Source organism: Spermophilus citellus, assembly GCF_964194105.1.
Source record: "Spermophilus citellus genome assembly, chromosome: 10".
Lineage (NCBI taxonomy): Eukaryota > Metazoa > Chordata > Mammalia > Rodentia > Sciuridae > Spermophilus > Spermophilus citellus.
In genome coordinates, this window is record NC_138197.1 from 56,428,949 (window position 1) to 56,444,353 (window position 15,405).

The 15,405-nt window shown below is 37.1% G+C and overlaps 1 protein-coding gene across 20 annotated transcripts in view; it reads right to left on the reverse strand.

Annotated features, from left to right (window-relative positions):
• Positions 1–15,008, reverse strand: part of CAPRIN2 (caprin family member 2) — a 46,603-nt gene extending 31,595 nt beyond the window's left edge. For 3 of the 20 annotated variants that reach the window (XM_081310217.1, XM_081310214.1, XM_081310222.1), the window contains exons 1-6: positions 14,846–15,008; positions 13,508–13,773; positions 9,579–9,641; positions 3,647–3,733; positions 1,567–1,805; positions 334–416 (exon numbers count right to left, since the gene is read on the reverse strand). In XM_081310217.1, coding sequence (XP_081166343.1) covers positions 334–416; positions 1,567–1,805; positions 3,647–3,733; positions 9,579–9,641; positions 13,508–13,759 — 724 coding nt within the window. In that variant the 5' untranslated portion in view covers positions 13,760–13,773; positions 14,846–15,008. Of the gene's footprint in view, positions 1–333; positions 417–1,566; positions 1,806–3,646; positions 3,734–9,578; positions 9,642–11,763; positions 12,056–13,507; positions 13,774–14,689 lie in introns of those variants that run through there. The other 17 variants (XM_081310212.1, XM_081310216.1, XM_081310225.1 and 14 more) reach the window with 15 other exon arrangements.
• Between the last annotated feature and the right edge of the window lie 397 nt (positions 15,009–15,405).

A 15,405-nucleotide genomic window follows, 5' to 3' on the forward strand; every position in this document is an offset into this window, starting at 1 on the left:
ATTTTTAAATAGAACAGGTACTTCCACTCAGAATAGAGAACTGAACCCCAAAATAATCAAGCTAGAAATGAAGCAAGCACTATTACTTAATTTTTATTCTCAAATCACATTGCTTTGCCACTTTAAACTTTTCCCTTAGTTCCACTTTAGTAAGACTACATAACAGCTGCTTTTAACAGAACTGAACAAAGGGATTATTTTCTCAATGAATATAATATTGTCAGACATGTAAGTTCTGATGGACTGACACAGCTTAGACCCTCAATATCATACTAAACTTCTAGACATAAAGTTTAGTATTTACTGCATAAGTCCAGAGTAGAGAAAACTCACATGTCGTTCCTACCACTGCTTTCTCACTACCTTCCAAAAGGTCCCAAAAGTACAAGGATGACTGTTCCATCTGGTCTTCAACACTGACAAGGAAAAGCAGCAGCAGAACAAAGTGGCTTTAGAAGCACATATGTATATATGTGGAGCAGTACAATTCATGCAGTATAATCCATTAACAGTCAAGACAGTCAAATGTTAATATTGTCCATTTTACTCATTGGAAATGAGAAGTGAAATTTTTATAAAGGGTGAAATTTTAAAAGGGTAAAATTCCCATTTACAGATTTCAAAAATAAGAAATTTTTCTTAAATCAACTAAAAATAAAGATTTTACCAAATATGACTATCAAAGAATAGACCAAAAGAATTTAAGACTGCCCACGAGGTATCATTGGTTATAAAGCAAGTTTCATAGATGAAAGAAAAATTAATTGGAGTCAATAAAAGCTGCATTTAACTTTAAAGACAGCAGCTGATTTTTCAAATTACATTTTGCTGACATTTCACATACTTAAGTATGTTACATTCCCTGGACCCACCAAAGTGAGAAGGTAGCAATAAGCAATCTAACAGTAGTGATGGGGTAAATTATCAGCATAGGAATAAAAAGATAAATAGCTATCTACAGGTAATTAAGAGTTTTACTGGGCACCTTCATGATATAAGGCTGATTTCTAGTAACAGATGAAATCTGACTCTCCTTTAACATGACTGACTAACACAAAGTTGGGATAACGTGTATTTAACAAAGCAAAAGCATAGAGATATATTTATTAGCTGATTTACTCTATTTAAACAAAAATAGTAAGTGGCTAACTATAAGGAAAAAATTAGCCCAAATTTGTTGATTGTAAAACTTATATTATCAGATCTATGTGTTTGCTCACAGGATAAAAACATGTCAAATAAGTCTCATTTTTAAAGTTTAATGATACTGACAAAGTTAAACTTTATTACTCTATTTAAGTACAGCAGGAATAAGAAGACAAAAAGTTTTCAACTGTCTATAATTAGTATCATGGTTAATAATTGTATGGGGTTAAAACTTGATCAGACATTTTTAAAACATTGTTACAATGAAAAATCACATTAACACATTCAAACTAACTTTTTTTCTGGACAATCTATCAAACGCCAAAGTTTTCCATGTTTGATCAAATTAATGTTTTCTTCGTTGATATATACTAAAGTGCTATGGGGCTCTTATTTCGGAACAACTTTTCATTAGCTTACCTCAGACTTTCGTTTCTTTCAGGGCAGGTCAGTTTTGAAAATTTAATGAGGTAGTCAAGTTCTTTTGAAGGCAAATACACTGCACCATTCAAGCCCCCTATGAAGTCTTTTTGTACATGATCCTGTGTCAGATTCTGCAATACATACTGAACTTGAAGTATAGTTCGAAGCTTTTTCTTCTCAGCCTCAAGTTTTAGCATGTGCTCCCTTCTTTGGGCCTTTTTCTGAGCTTTCAGTAGCTGTTAAAACAAATGCTGAATGACAACTCTCCACCACCCACATTAGCTATTCAAAGATTACAAGATATAATTCCAAACAGCTGAGATTAGATAATAAATCTTATTGCTTAAGCCATCTCCTTTTCCAGTTAAAGAACTCACTGCCAGGTGTGCTGGCCCACACCTATAAACCCAGCAACTGAGGCAGGAGGTTCAAGGCCAGCCTCAGTAAGGCCCTAAGCAACTTAGTAAGACCCTATCTCAAAACAAATAAGAAGAGCTGAGGATGTGGCTGTGACTTAGTGATTAAGACCCTTGGGTTCAATCCCCATACCAAAAAGAACTCACTGGTTTGTCTCAGGTAACCAGAGACAAGGGAATCCAAATATCTGACTTCCAACTCCAGGATATACCTGGTGTCTTTAAAAATACCATGATACAAACTAAAATACTAATCACTGATAGCCATACTTATTTCAAGGTTTTATATATATATATAAATTTTTTTAGATGTTAGTGTACCTTTATTTTATTCATTTATTTATATTCAGTGCTAAGAACCCAGTGCCTCACACATACTAGGCAAGCATTCTACCCCTGAGCCACAACCCCAGCCCCAGATTTTACCTTTTCTTATTATGTATAATCAAGCCTTTCAAGGCCAAATATTTTAAGAAAAATACTTTAACTGGGGGTTTTCAAAAATCCAAAATCTGAAAGCTCCAAATCTGAAATTTATTGAGCAGCAACATGACACCATAAATAGAAAATTTCACACCTGACTTCATGTGATAGTGTGCAGTCATATGAAAAAACAATGAAAGCATATTTCTTATTGGAAACTCAAAAATCAGGTTACATTTTTCTTATCTTCCAATTGAAGACCAATTTGGAAAGGAAGAATTTATACAAAATAAACCACTCCAAATCAATAGTAGTGAATGACAACTTATTTTCTGAACCATGACTTAGAATGATGAATCCCTCTGACAGGGACAGAGCTCATCTCACAATGACAAAGGCTTTTCCTTTTTCTTTCTTCCCCCTGATGCCAAAGGAACAGTAAAGAAATTTTTAAAAAGGAAAAATATCAAAAACATAGAGACTATAAGACATGCTCCCCATGGAATCAATTTTTTTTTAATTTCCTCAATTGTTGAAACATGACCTTTAAAGGAACTTCTAATGCTAAAATCCTGAAATAGTGAAGAGTATTTCATTAAGGAATGCTTAAAACTTTATATTAACTACTAAATACATCAGAAATAAAAGTTTGAGGGGCTAGGGATATAGCTCAGTTGGTAGAGTGCTTACCTCACACACACAAGGCCCTGAGTTCAATTCCCAGCACCACAAAAAATAATAATAAAAATAAAAGTTTGAAAAGTTTGTATTATCAACATAGAGAACTGAACTATTACAAGGGCAGACTTAATTTAATACGAATCACAAATTTTCCATAATAATTTTCATGCGCTCAATAAGAGTACCAACTCTATATTTCCTCCTTTATTAAATAATGTTCAACTAACAAGCCTATATTGTGTAAATTTATAGGCATATGTTCAAAAATTATCTTCAATATACTTGTCAAAATTATTCTCAATGATTTCTGTGATTCCACGATGAAATAAAATATTAAATAACCAATGCTTTATTTACGGTGTCCCATATTTCAGGTGCTATTTGTGTTCCCTTGAGACTCCAGAAATCTAAAAAAGTATTAACTATCCTCAATCTTTAATACCAATATAATATCAGCAGAAATTAGAAGGATGATAAACAAACATTGTTATTAGATACTGACATTTCTTCAAGGTGGTTAAACTGGTTTCAGGAAAAGCAAAAAAAGACATACTCACATCTTGACTTAGTCCAGAAAAGGTTTTCTGAAGCTCCTTGGCAAATTCCAAATTATGTAGCACTTCTTCATATTTCTCTACTGCTTCCTACCACACAGGATAAGAAAACATCAATTCTGTGACCATATAAGTACAAATATGTAAAAATAAATGTTCCTTAAATACAGCAGAGGAGATTTAAGATTTCATGAACTAGCCATTTACTATATACACATTGAAATATACTTACCTAAGGAAAAATAACAAGCAATATAAAGTTAAATGTAAAAATTATAAAGTTAAATAAAGTTATATAACGTTAAATGTAAAAATTCCACTTTAATGCTAGAAATTCAAGTTTTATACTAGAAATCAGACTCCCTAATTCTACCCTATCTATGAAGTTTAAGGTTAGAGAGGCTTGCAGGTTTTAAGAGCACTGAGCCTATAGGATTTCCCTATAAATATTCATTCATCAATCAAATGTACAGTAGCACAGTAAGCATCACAGAAATCAATGAGCGACCTCAAGACATTTATGATATTGTGGAAAATACATATAAACAATTATTTATTAATAGGCAAACAATATCCTACAGGAAATTAAAGGAGCAAGTTTAAGATTTCTCAAATGAACACAATTTATTTTAAAGAATGACTTTATTCATGATAATTTAACTTGAATCTATATGAAAGAAGGGCCAATTGAAACACACAAAAAAAAATTAGAGAACTTGCCAAACCAGATAAAGACAAATAAATTATAAATAATTAAAACAGTATAGCATTGAACCCCTAGATATTGCCCAAAAGAAATGAAAACATGTCCACAAAAAGATGTATGAATCTATATAACAGAATTACTCTTAATAGCCCAAAATAAAAACAATCTAAATATCCAGCAATTGATAAACAGATAAACAAAATGTGTGTAGCCTTATAGTGGAATACTATACTATACATACTATTACATGAAAAACATGAAAAACATTAGGCTAAGGGCTGGGGATGTGGCTCAAGCAGTCGCGCGCTCGCCTCGCATGCGTGCGGCCCGGGTTCGATCCTCAGCACCACATACCAACAAAGATGTTGTGTCCGCCGAGAACTAAAAAATAAAAATATTAAAAATTCTCTCTCTCTCTCTCTCTCCTCTCTCACTCTCTCTTTAAAAAAAAAAAAACAAAAAAAAACATTAGGCTAAGTAAAAGAAGCCAAATGCAAAAGACTTTATTTTATATGAAATGTTCACAAAAGAGGAGCTTATAGAGACAGAAACAAATCAGGACACAAAAGGGACTTTAGGGGGTAAAATATTCTAAAACTGGACTGTAGTGATAATTGCATAACTCCACAAATTTAGTATAAATCACTGAATTGTGCAATTATAATAAGTTTATTTTGTGACACTTATCTTATGCCTCAATAATCTGTTGGGAAAAGTCTGATAATACTAAGTTCCTATGAAGTTATAGAAAACTAATAACTCCTTGTACCATCAATATTAGTAAAAATTGGTACAATAATTTGGGGAGACAGTAACATTTTTACCCATAAAGTTAACTATGGGCAAACCTTACAGCCCAATGATATGTATATACCCTAGAAAAAAATCTTTCTCCCATGTCTCAATAACATATATACACAAGATTGATGAAAGAATTGTTCAAAATACATCTATTTACAGATTACTATTAAGAAGAGAAAAATATAAAATACAGTTACTTGCATCAATAGAAAAATACTAAATATAGTGAGTGAAAAAGGAAAACTACAGAATATATAGTGTGATACCACTGATTATAAAGTGCAAAAAGTAGCTCTCACAGATTTAAGGGCAATAAACAAAAATTAAATTAAAAGTGGGGAGAGAGTTTCAAGATCACAGTTACAGAGAGGAAAAAATACTGGGTAAGAACTTCAGTAGTACTGACAATGTACTATTCCAGTTGAGAGGTGGTTCTGCTGCTTGCTTTATTATGCATTATAACTCTGATGCAACACTCTGTTTGGACCATGTTTCATAATAGAAAAGATAACGTGGCCTCCCAGCTATAGAAACATGAATGGGCAGATAATAAAACCATAACATATAATCCTCAGAGGGACATAAATCTAGAAAGGAATACTTCAAATCCATTCCCAAAAGGTATTAGCTTTGAGCCACCTGACTTCCTATCACCCAATGAACACCAGTCCTTTCCTTACAGAGTAGAAGAGATTCTCTCCACCTGTGCCTTGGATCATATTTAATTCTACTTTCAAAGAAATCCGTATTGTGATTCTCTCTTTAGAGTTTTCTAACAGAGCTTCTCCCTCTCTGTTGATGCTTTAAATCAGCATTTAAAAAGTCCAAGTCATGGGCTGGGGATATAGCTTAGTTGGTAGAATGCTTGCCTCACATGCACAAGTCCCTGAGTTCAATCCTCAGCACAAAAAAAAAAAAAAAAAAAAAAAAATTCAAGACATCCCCAAATAAGAAAAATTTAAAGTTCCTCTCTGGCAACCACTTCTTTCCAGTCTCAGACAAATTTCCAAACTGATGGTCTCTATTTCCTTTTCAGACCTCATCAGCCTGGATCCTGCTTCTACCATTCCACTAGACCAGTTCTAATTGAAGTCAGTGATGTCAATCCCATTCTTTAAAGCTCTGGTATGGGTCTTTTATAATTCTCATTTGATTGATTTCTCAGCAGCCTTCAACAAAAAGGCACTCTCCTGCTTTATAAACACCTTGCTTCTCATATAATAAACTTCTATTTTTTCCCATTTACCAGCTGCTTATTTGCCAACAATATTTCCATTAACTTCTCTCACTTCAGTTTCAAGTACCTGTAAGATAGGCATAAGACCTACTGCACATAGATGCTGTAGAATTTAAATGACTTAGTACTTATAAAACACACAAAATGATGCATGAGCCCTAATAAGTTCACTGTATCTTAAGCTATTATCCAAACATGAAATGTCAGATCCTCAGGACTCTGTCCTCAGTATCTATTCTGCTTTCTATAATCCTGCCCAAGATAGTCTCATCTTCTCTTATGGTTCTATTAGCAGCCATATAGGTGATAAATCTCTAGACTAAACTTTATGCTCCAGGTTGTATACTTTTAAATACATACATACCCCATGATATCTCATAAGCACATTAAAATCAGGGGTTAGAGCCAAAATTGGTTTCAGGCTTTCACAGTTGGATAGCTGGCAAAACCATTTAATGAGCTTGGAAATACCAGAGGAAGGTTTTTGTTTTGTGAGGATGAGGTATAAAAAAAGAGATCAATTTTGTACTGAGATTTCTGTTTCACAACAAGGACACAAGAGACAATAGGACTAAAGTCCCAAGAAAAGGCTAATAGTTAGAAAAATAATGGACAGTTCAGGTGGCCTACCTTGATTAGGCCAATAGAAGAGGAATGATGAAGGAAAGAAGATTCTATATTATTTTTTTTCCTTTTTGTGTGGTACTGGGAATTGAATGCAGGGGTACTTAACCACTGAGATATACCCTTAGCCCTTTTTTTCCCCTTATTTTGAGCCAGAGTCTCACTAAGTTAGGCAGGCTGAATTCAAACTTGCAATCCTCCCACCTCCGCCTCCCGAATCACTGGGACTACATGCATGGACCACTGTGTCCAGAAGATTGCACATTATTTAATGTGTTTATCAGTAGGTGCATTAATTACAACACAGGATCAGAGTTTAGCCGTAAGAGAAACCAAATCCTAATTCTTCAATGGCAAAAACTTCTGTAGAACCCAAGGTATCACTCAAGAACTCACTTGTAACTTGGTTCTCCATTTCAAATCTATATCTGAACTAAAACATATAGTTTTAAATGGGACTCTAAAGTCAACTCAATTAAGATACTATCTTTGCCAGGCATCGTGGCACATGCCTGCAATCCCAGTGATTTCCATAGCTGAGCCAGGAGCATCACAAGTTCAGGCCAGCCTCAGTAACTTAAATACCCTATCTCAAAATAAAATAGGGCTGTTGGTGGTTACGTGGGGTGGTGATGATGTAGGTCAGTGGTAGAGTGCCCAATACAGACAAAAAAAAAAAAAAGAAAAATTGCCACTTCAAAGTGGATAAAAGAGCCATACAGACAAAAGAAAGCTTTATTTATAATATTACCAATGTCTGTTGGGTTAAAGAAGAAAATCAAACTAAAATTATCAAATTTTCTCACAATTAAAAATACAATATCAATACCTAACACCACTAAAGCAGTGCTTGACAGAAAAATCACACTCGAGGAATTTTTACAAATAAAATTTTTATGTTAGAAAAAGTAGCAAACAAATCAAAAGGGAAAAGAAAAAGGCAAAAAGTGAAATTTAAAACAAAAATCCAAACACTAATTCTTAAGGAAAAAAAAAAGTATAGTGTGTATGTGTGTGTGTGGTACGTATAGATACATCTATACACACTTTTTCTGCAGACATATATGTGTACATACACACAAACACACACCTATTATGAGTTAGCTTCATTAAGAATAAACTGAGGTCTGCCTGTGTAGGCTGCTAGCACTGAAGTGGATTGCACAGTGGGAAAAAAAGAAAGAAAGCCCTACTTGGCAGAAATATTTAAAGGTTAAAATAAATAATTTCAAGATTAAAAAAAAAGAAAGAAAAAGAAGAAGAAACTGAGGAAATAGAAACACAAAAAATTAAAAATAAACAGAAAGTAACCAAAGAAGCAGGCAGTGAAATTTTATTAAAGGGACAACTTCATTCCAATCTATGCAAATAAATTTTAAAAAGTAAATAAGTGATTTTCAAGAAAAAGGTTTTGAAAGTTGCTTCCAAAAGAAAAAATCTAAACAAAATCAATTTTCAAAGGGAAAAAAATAGAGAGTATTTTCAAAGAGCTCCCATTCCCACCTCAAAAAAAAAAAAAAAATTCAAATAGTTTCACAGAGGAGCTCAACCAAACTTTAAAGACTGTGTATTATGGAGACACTACTGCCACATAAAATCAATGAAAAAAAAAATTAAGTGAATGAATAAGTGTAGTACAGAGACGATTTAGGATGGTGAAACTATTCTAAATGACACTAACGGTAGATGCATTTATCAAAATACATAGAATACACCAAAGGGGTTGGAGGAATGCCTCAATGATAGAGCACTGACCTACCATGCAAACTGGGTTCCATCCCCAGCACGAATCAAAAAAAGAAAGAAAGAAAAAAGAATGAAACAAAGAAAAAGAATATGCAACACCAAAAATTAACCCTAATGAACTTTGATGATAATGTGACAATGTAGGTTTATCAAATGTAACAAATGCATCTCTCTGAGAGACATTTATAATGGAAGAGGCTGGGGGTAGGCAAGGGGGTACATGGAAACTTGTATTTTCTGCTCAATTTCCCTATAAACCTAAAATTGTTCAAAACTAAAGTCTATTAAAAAATAAGAGGCAAAAATAAATCTTTTTTATAAATTTATATAAATTTAAAGAAATTCTGAAAGAACATAACGATCTATTAACAATGAGTATACCGTAACATGAGAACTGAACAGTGAAAAGATGAGGTGAAAGAAAAACTACAACGTTTTAAATATTTCCTGGTTTCTGAACTGTATAAAATATTACAAATTTTAAAAACTAAACTCAGGGCTTGTTTTTTATCTTTAATTGACATAGTAACTGTACATGTTTGTGGGATAGAGTATGATATTTCAATACATATATACAATGTGTAATGATCATATCAGGGTAACTGGCATGTCCTTCACCTTGAATATTTATCATTTCCTTATGATGAGAACATTCAAAGTCCTCTCTACTAGCTATTTTGAAATACACAATTATTTGTTATTAACCTAATATGCATCAGATACTAATTCCTTTTGATCTATTAAACCTCTGGTCTCACTAAATCCACCTAGAATTTTATTAAGAAACCAGTATGTTTGACAAAGAATCATAAGCCACTTACCAACTGGTCTGGATTAAGTTGCTCTCCATTTTTCAGACGATCTTTATAATCTTCCAGTTTGAGCTGCAAAAGAGAAATTTGTAACTACTATATATGATTTAAAAAAAAATCTGAAGCAAATAAATATCAGACTTTGTTCCCTCTGAAAACAAAGTTTCTTGAAGTAAGCAATCAATACTCAAGAATACCATTTTACCATAGGCAGAGAGCAATTAAATGAGTTCCAGTCATGGTGGGGCACATAGAATAACATTACTCTGGTCTCTGCACTGCTTCAGTGTAGCCAGACTCTTTGTTTCATAGAGTTGAGCCCTGAGATTTCCCACTACTTTTTTGTGTTGTGTCCAACTGCTGCAACAAAACCCTGGTGTTGGCTGACTTTAGGTCAATATCTCATAGATGGAACAGCCTCAGCTCCAAATACAACCTGAATACCACAGGTAAAAGCCATTGAAAATGGGATATTCTGATGCTGGTATTTTAATTATTTCTACGGTTGCAATAGAAAAGTGCCTCTCTTGAGGTGAAACATTCTTACATGTAATAACTTTGCACCCCAGGAGTTAGAGCAGTAGAACAGTGCTGAGTGGTGACAGGACAGTGTGACAGCTGCTTCAAGTTCATTTAGTTCTCACAACTCTGAGTTAGGTAGTAGTCTCTCATTTTACAAATGGAAGAAGTAGGTTAGGTGGTTGAGTTCCCTACGTGAATGAATATCTCTGAAGAAGGAGCTCCACAAAAGTAAATTTTTGGCTATGTGACTGATGGAATCTGTGGTGATTTAGTGCCCCAGTGTAAGAGTAACAAAATTTCAAACAGATAAGGCCGGTTTGGGGGAAGGTCCACAGTAGATCCATTAAGAATATAAAGTCTGCCAAGCACGGTGGCACATGCCTGTAATCCTAACAACTCTAGAGTCTGAGGTAGGAGTGTCACAAGTTCAAAGCCAGCCTCAGCAACTTAGTGAGGCCCTAAGCAATTTAGTGAGACCCTATCTCAAATTTTAAAAAAGTAATAAAACAGGCTGGGGATGTAGCTTAGTGGTTAAGCACCCCTGGATTCAATCTGCAGTACAAGAAAATAAAAAAAGAATGAAAGGTCTTAGAAAAGAAAGGGGAAATACTGAGGAATGATATTGGCCAAATTATATTGTTACACTGTGTGCCTATATGAACATGCAACAACGAATCCTACTTCATGTACAACTATATACACCAATACAAAATGTAGAGAAATAAAAGAATGTAAGGTCTTCATAGTACTTAATTGCTCTGAACCTACAGAAGTTTCCCAAAATTGGGCACAAAGGGAGCATCTATAAACATGTCAGATGTTTTTGATGTGTGAAGCATAATGAATTGCAAAAAAAAAGGGGAGGGTGATTTTTTTTTCCCAGTACTTCCAGGGGCACTTAACCAAGAGCCACATCCCCAGCCCTATTTTGTATTTTATTTAGAGAAGACAGGGTCTCACTGAGTTGCTTAGGGCCTTGCCATTCCTGAGACTGATTTTGAACTTGCAATCTTCCTGCCTCAATCTCCTGAGCCACTGGGATTACCCACCACACCAGGCTGAAAAAAGGGGATTTAAAAGGATGCTACAGTGCTAGATTATTAGAATATGAAAGTATTGGCGGTAATGGGCAAAGCTTTCATATGAGAAGAAATGTGACAGATTAGCAAAACACATGTAGCCCATTCCATGCTAGCCCAAGTTCATTCCTATTAACCAGTCTACATGTCTAGCAATTGAGATTTATTATTAGAGCCTGTATGCTAATTATAAGTAATTCATTTTCCAGGACCTTTAAATGAAGGAATTTAATATTTTCAAAAAGAATAACATTATTATAAAATTATAATAAAAAGGTACAATACTTTTCTCTTGCTTTTTTTAAATTTTTTTTAATTATCAATGGATCTTTATTTTATTTATTTACATGCAGTGCTGAGAACCGAACCTACTGCCTGACACATGCTAGGCACTGAGCCACAACTCCAGCCCTTTCTCTCTAGCTTTTTAAGACAGGGGTCTTGCTATATTGCCCAGGAGGGCCTCAAACAATTCTCCTGCTTCAGCTTCCCAAGTAGTTGGGACTAAGGGCACATGCCACTGCACCAACTCAAAGCATTTTCCTCTTAAAACTTCTATTTATAATTAGACTACTTAATGCACAGAGACTTACCTTAGTCAATTATATGTGGTGTTCATTTGGGCAATTTTGTCCTCCAGAGACATCTGGCAATGTCTGGAGACAGTTTGGGTTATCACAACTTGGGGAGCTAAGAGTGAAGTGGACTAGTATCTTTTGGTAGAGGCCAGTAATGTCACTAAACAACCCATAATGCTCAGGATAGCCCCTCACAACAAAAAATTATCTGGCACAAATCAATATCAATGGTGTCAAGGTTTCAAGTTCTGCTCTAACCTCATACTTAAACTTATTAGTTCAATTACCTGCTGAATTATATGACAGTTTCCTAAAGGAAGCACAAATATAAAAGAATTCCTTTCTAATGTTATAGTAGCCACAACTTATTATTTTTCATATTAAACTTTATATTTTATTTAAGGAAATACATGAAAAATAAATTGCATTTTCAGTGCCATAATGATAACATAAACCCAGTATATTTGTCAAGCATTTCTCAGGTTCCTCCTATATTGCTTTAGAGTCTAAAAATGCTTTCCCAGAAGCTTGAAATGAAAGCACCGGTACTTCCAGGTATTCAAAATTAAAGAGGAATAGTAGTTAAGCTAGAGAATATAGGTTTATATATATGTAGTTTCTCTATCTGAGGAAAGCCATTAATGAATCTCCATTAATAGTCCCACTTTGACTAGTTCTCATAGTGGTAGGGAATTTGTGCTGACCCAGGCAAATTCACCTTATCACACTTGTGATCAAATGCATATATTCAAAAGAAAAATGGTGAAGATACTAGCAACTGGCCCTTCTTTACTACCTTCCTAGCTGAAAGAAAGAAAGAGTGAAAAGAAAAGACAGGGTGAGGGGAGATAAAGTCAACCACACTTTTAAAATCTGGTTAAAACTGGGCATTGAAAGAAACTTCCCAGGATTAGGGATATGGCTCAGTGATAGAGCACTTACTTGCCTAGCATGTCTGGGGCCCTGGGTTCAATCCCCAGGACCACAAAATGAACTAAAAAAAAAAAAAAAAAAGCAAAGCAGGCTTCCTAAGGTTTAACTAGATCTTGACATAAAAGTATGTACAAACATGTAGGTCCAGATAGTTACCCACTCAGCCTTACCGTCTAAATCAGAAGAGAATCATGACACAACAAAGAAACGTTCAGTACCGTTTCATAGGCTACATGACTCAGGAAATGGAAAATGATTTGGATACATCAGCATTTACTATAACTTTAAGCTGATAATAACCCCTGGGCCTTTTTACAAGGCTGTCCACAATACTTTCCCCTACCAATCTTAAGCCAACACCAAGCAAACACAAAAATTAGTGCTGAAATATTTTTTGGCTCTACCATGGTTAAAGCTTCCAATGACTGCAGCAGCAATACTGCAATATCAACTGCTGCAGAAAGTCACAAGGAAAACAAGCTAAAAAAGCAGGCTTTTACTCATCTTTGAAAAGAAACATTAATTCTGTAACTCAAATAATTTATCTGCCCCAAAATAACTAGCTCTTCAAGAATTTCAAGAGCAGTATGCATAATAGTTTTACTATGAAGAATACTGTTATTCAGCTGTGCTGAAAAAAGAAACAGAAGGTTTAATACATCCAATATTTAGCCTGCTTATTTAAATTGTTCTCAGACTAAATCCCAAGGTTAGTTAAATCTTCAGGAAGGAAGATCTGTGATTCTTGACATAAAGAAAATGTCAAGTCTTTAACCCCTGTTTAAGATCATGCATACAGAGGACTGGGAGGGGAAAAAAAAGTTACCTTCTTTTTCTCGATGTTTCTAATTTTGTGTTTAAGGCATATGAGTCCATTATCAATATAGGTCTCATACGCCTGGGAAGGAGATGAAGCAGAACTGAGAGTAGACTGCAGGGGGCTGAGGGCCCGCTGGCTTTCCCCGTGCTGATTGTGGTTCACTTGGGGCTTGGCTGACTTCATATTCCCCTCTCTTCCCTCCTCTGAATGGCCTGAAGGTGACTGGTAACCAAAAGGGGATGGAGAGAGTTGCACCATTGAAACAGATGAAGCTGAAGGAGGGGGGAGGGGGAAGTTAAGAATAAAAGTAAACTAGAGGGATAAACCAGGCTTTAACTTCCCTAGGGAAGTCTAGACCCACTTTCTTAAAATTCTCTTCCACGGAAGTGAATTCAGAACCTAATGGTGCTTCAGATACTGGACGTCCATCCCATTATTTTTAAAGTAATTAGTGACAAGCACTGGCCTAGGCAAAATCTGCAATATAGGGGATATTTCCAGAAATTCGATTTTCCACATGGTCAGAAGAACAACCCATAAGCAATGGCTTCCAAGCTCCTCTCTCCACTTAAGGGCATATCACATTCTGAATAATTCTGTGATCAAATGACTTCTCACATTCACACACAAATAAGCTTTCCACGCTGGGACCTCTAAAGCAACCGCTTGAACCTCTTTATCTGATCTCTCATTCCCAGCCCCCAACCCCAATTATATGAATGACATTTAAATCTTAAAACTCACTCGCCAAGTGAACCAGCAGTTTCTTGAACAAGAATGTTAATTAAGTTCCCTTTGACTGCTCTAGAACCTAGAGGTTAAGTCCATCACTTCTGGACATTTTTAGCCAGGTACCCTCTCAAGCTGCTAGCACCCTAGTTGATTTTCGGTTGTTTCAGGCGAACCCCAAAATCACTCACACTCAGCCGGTTTAAGAGTTCATTCTAACAAGCCTTCAACTTCCCTCAGCAGTGGCCCTTGGGCACTGCCATCCCATTACCATTAGGAGCATCCCCAAAGCAAGGGCAAAACAGGCCCCTCGCACGCCAGCGCTATTCCCAAGACCCCACGTGGGCCCGCGCTAGGGACACCTAGACCCAGTGGTCACAAGCACCCTGAAGGGACCGACCCCTCCCCCTGCCCACAGCCCTTGGGGGCCACTTCTGCAAGGTCGCTGGGGAGGCCGACCTGGGGAGAAAGGCACGAGCCGCTGCCCTCGAGGACCCCGCCCAGCGATGCCGAGCCCCCCTCCACCTTGTCGCTGCCACCCGGACCTGCCCACCCTCGCCAGGAGGGTCACCTCCCCACGCCGCGCCGACCGAGGCCGCCGCAGCCCGGCTTCACCTCCCCAGGCCACCAAGGCCGCCGCTGCCGCAGCCCGGGGCCGCCTTCGAAAGCCCGCGGGAGCCAGGCGAGCTGCGGAGGTGGACCGGCGCCACCCCGCACTCGCGTCTCCTCCTCCTGTCTCCTCCCTCTCCCCTCCTAGTCCTGGGCCCGCGGCGTCTGCGGCGCTGGGCTCTCCGCCGACTCAGCCGCTCGTGCCCAGGCCCGCCCTTTCCGCTGCGCGCAGCTTTTATAAGCCGCGCCCCGCTCCGGCCCCCGCCCGCGCGCGCGCCCGTGAGCTGCCCCGCCTCCTTCCGGTATCTACGGTGCCGGCCCGGGGAGCTGGGCGTCAGTTCCCAGCCCAGCTGCGGCTGGCGGTCGGTCGGGAGAGGGCGCATTCTCCAGCGGTTGCAAATTGCTGGGCACCAGGTGACCGGGATCAGGACGAGCGCCGGCAGGCTGTAAACCGCGCAGCCGTGCCGTGTGTTGTTGATTGCATTCAGTACTGATTGGCAGCGCGACCTTGAGCAGGTGATTTCAATGCCTCGAAAAGGGCGACACGCCCAGGTGGGCAGTTGTGA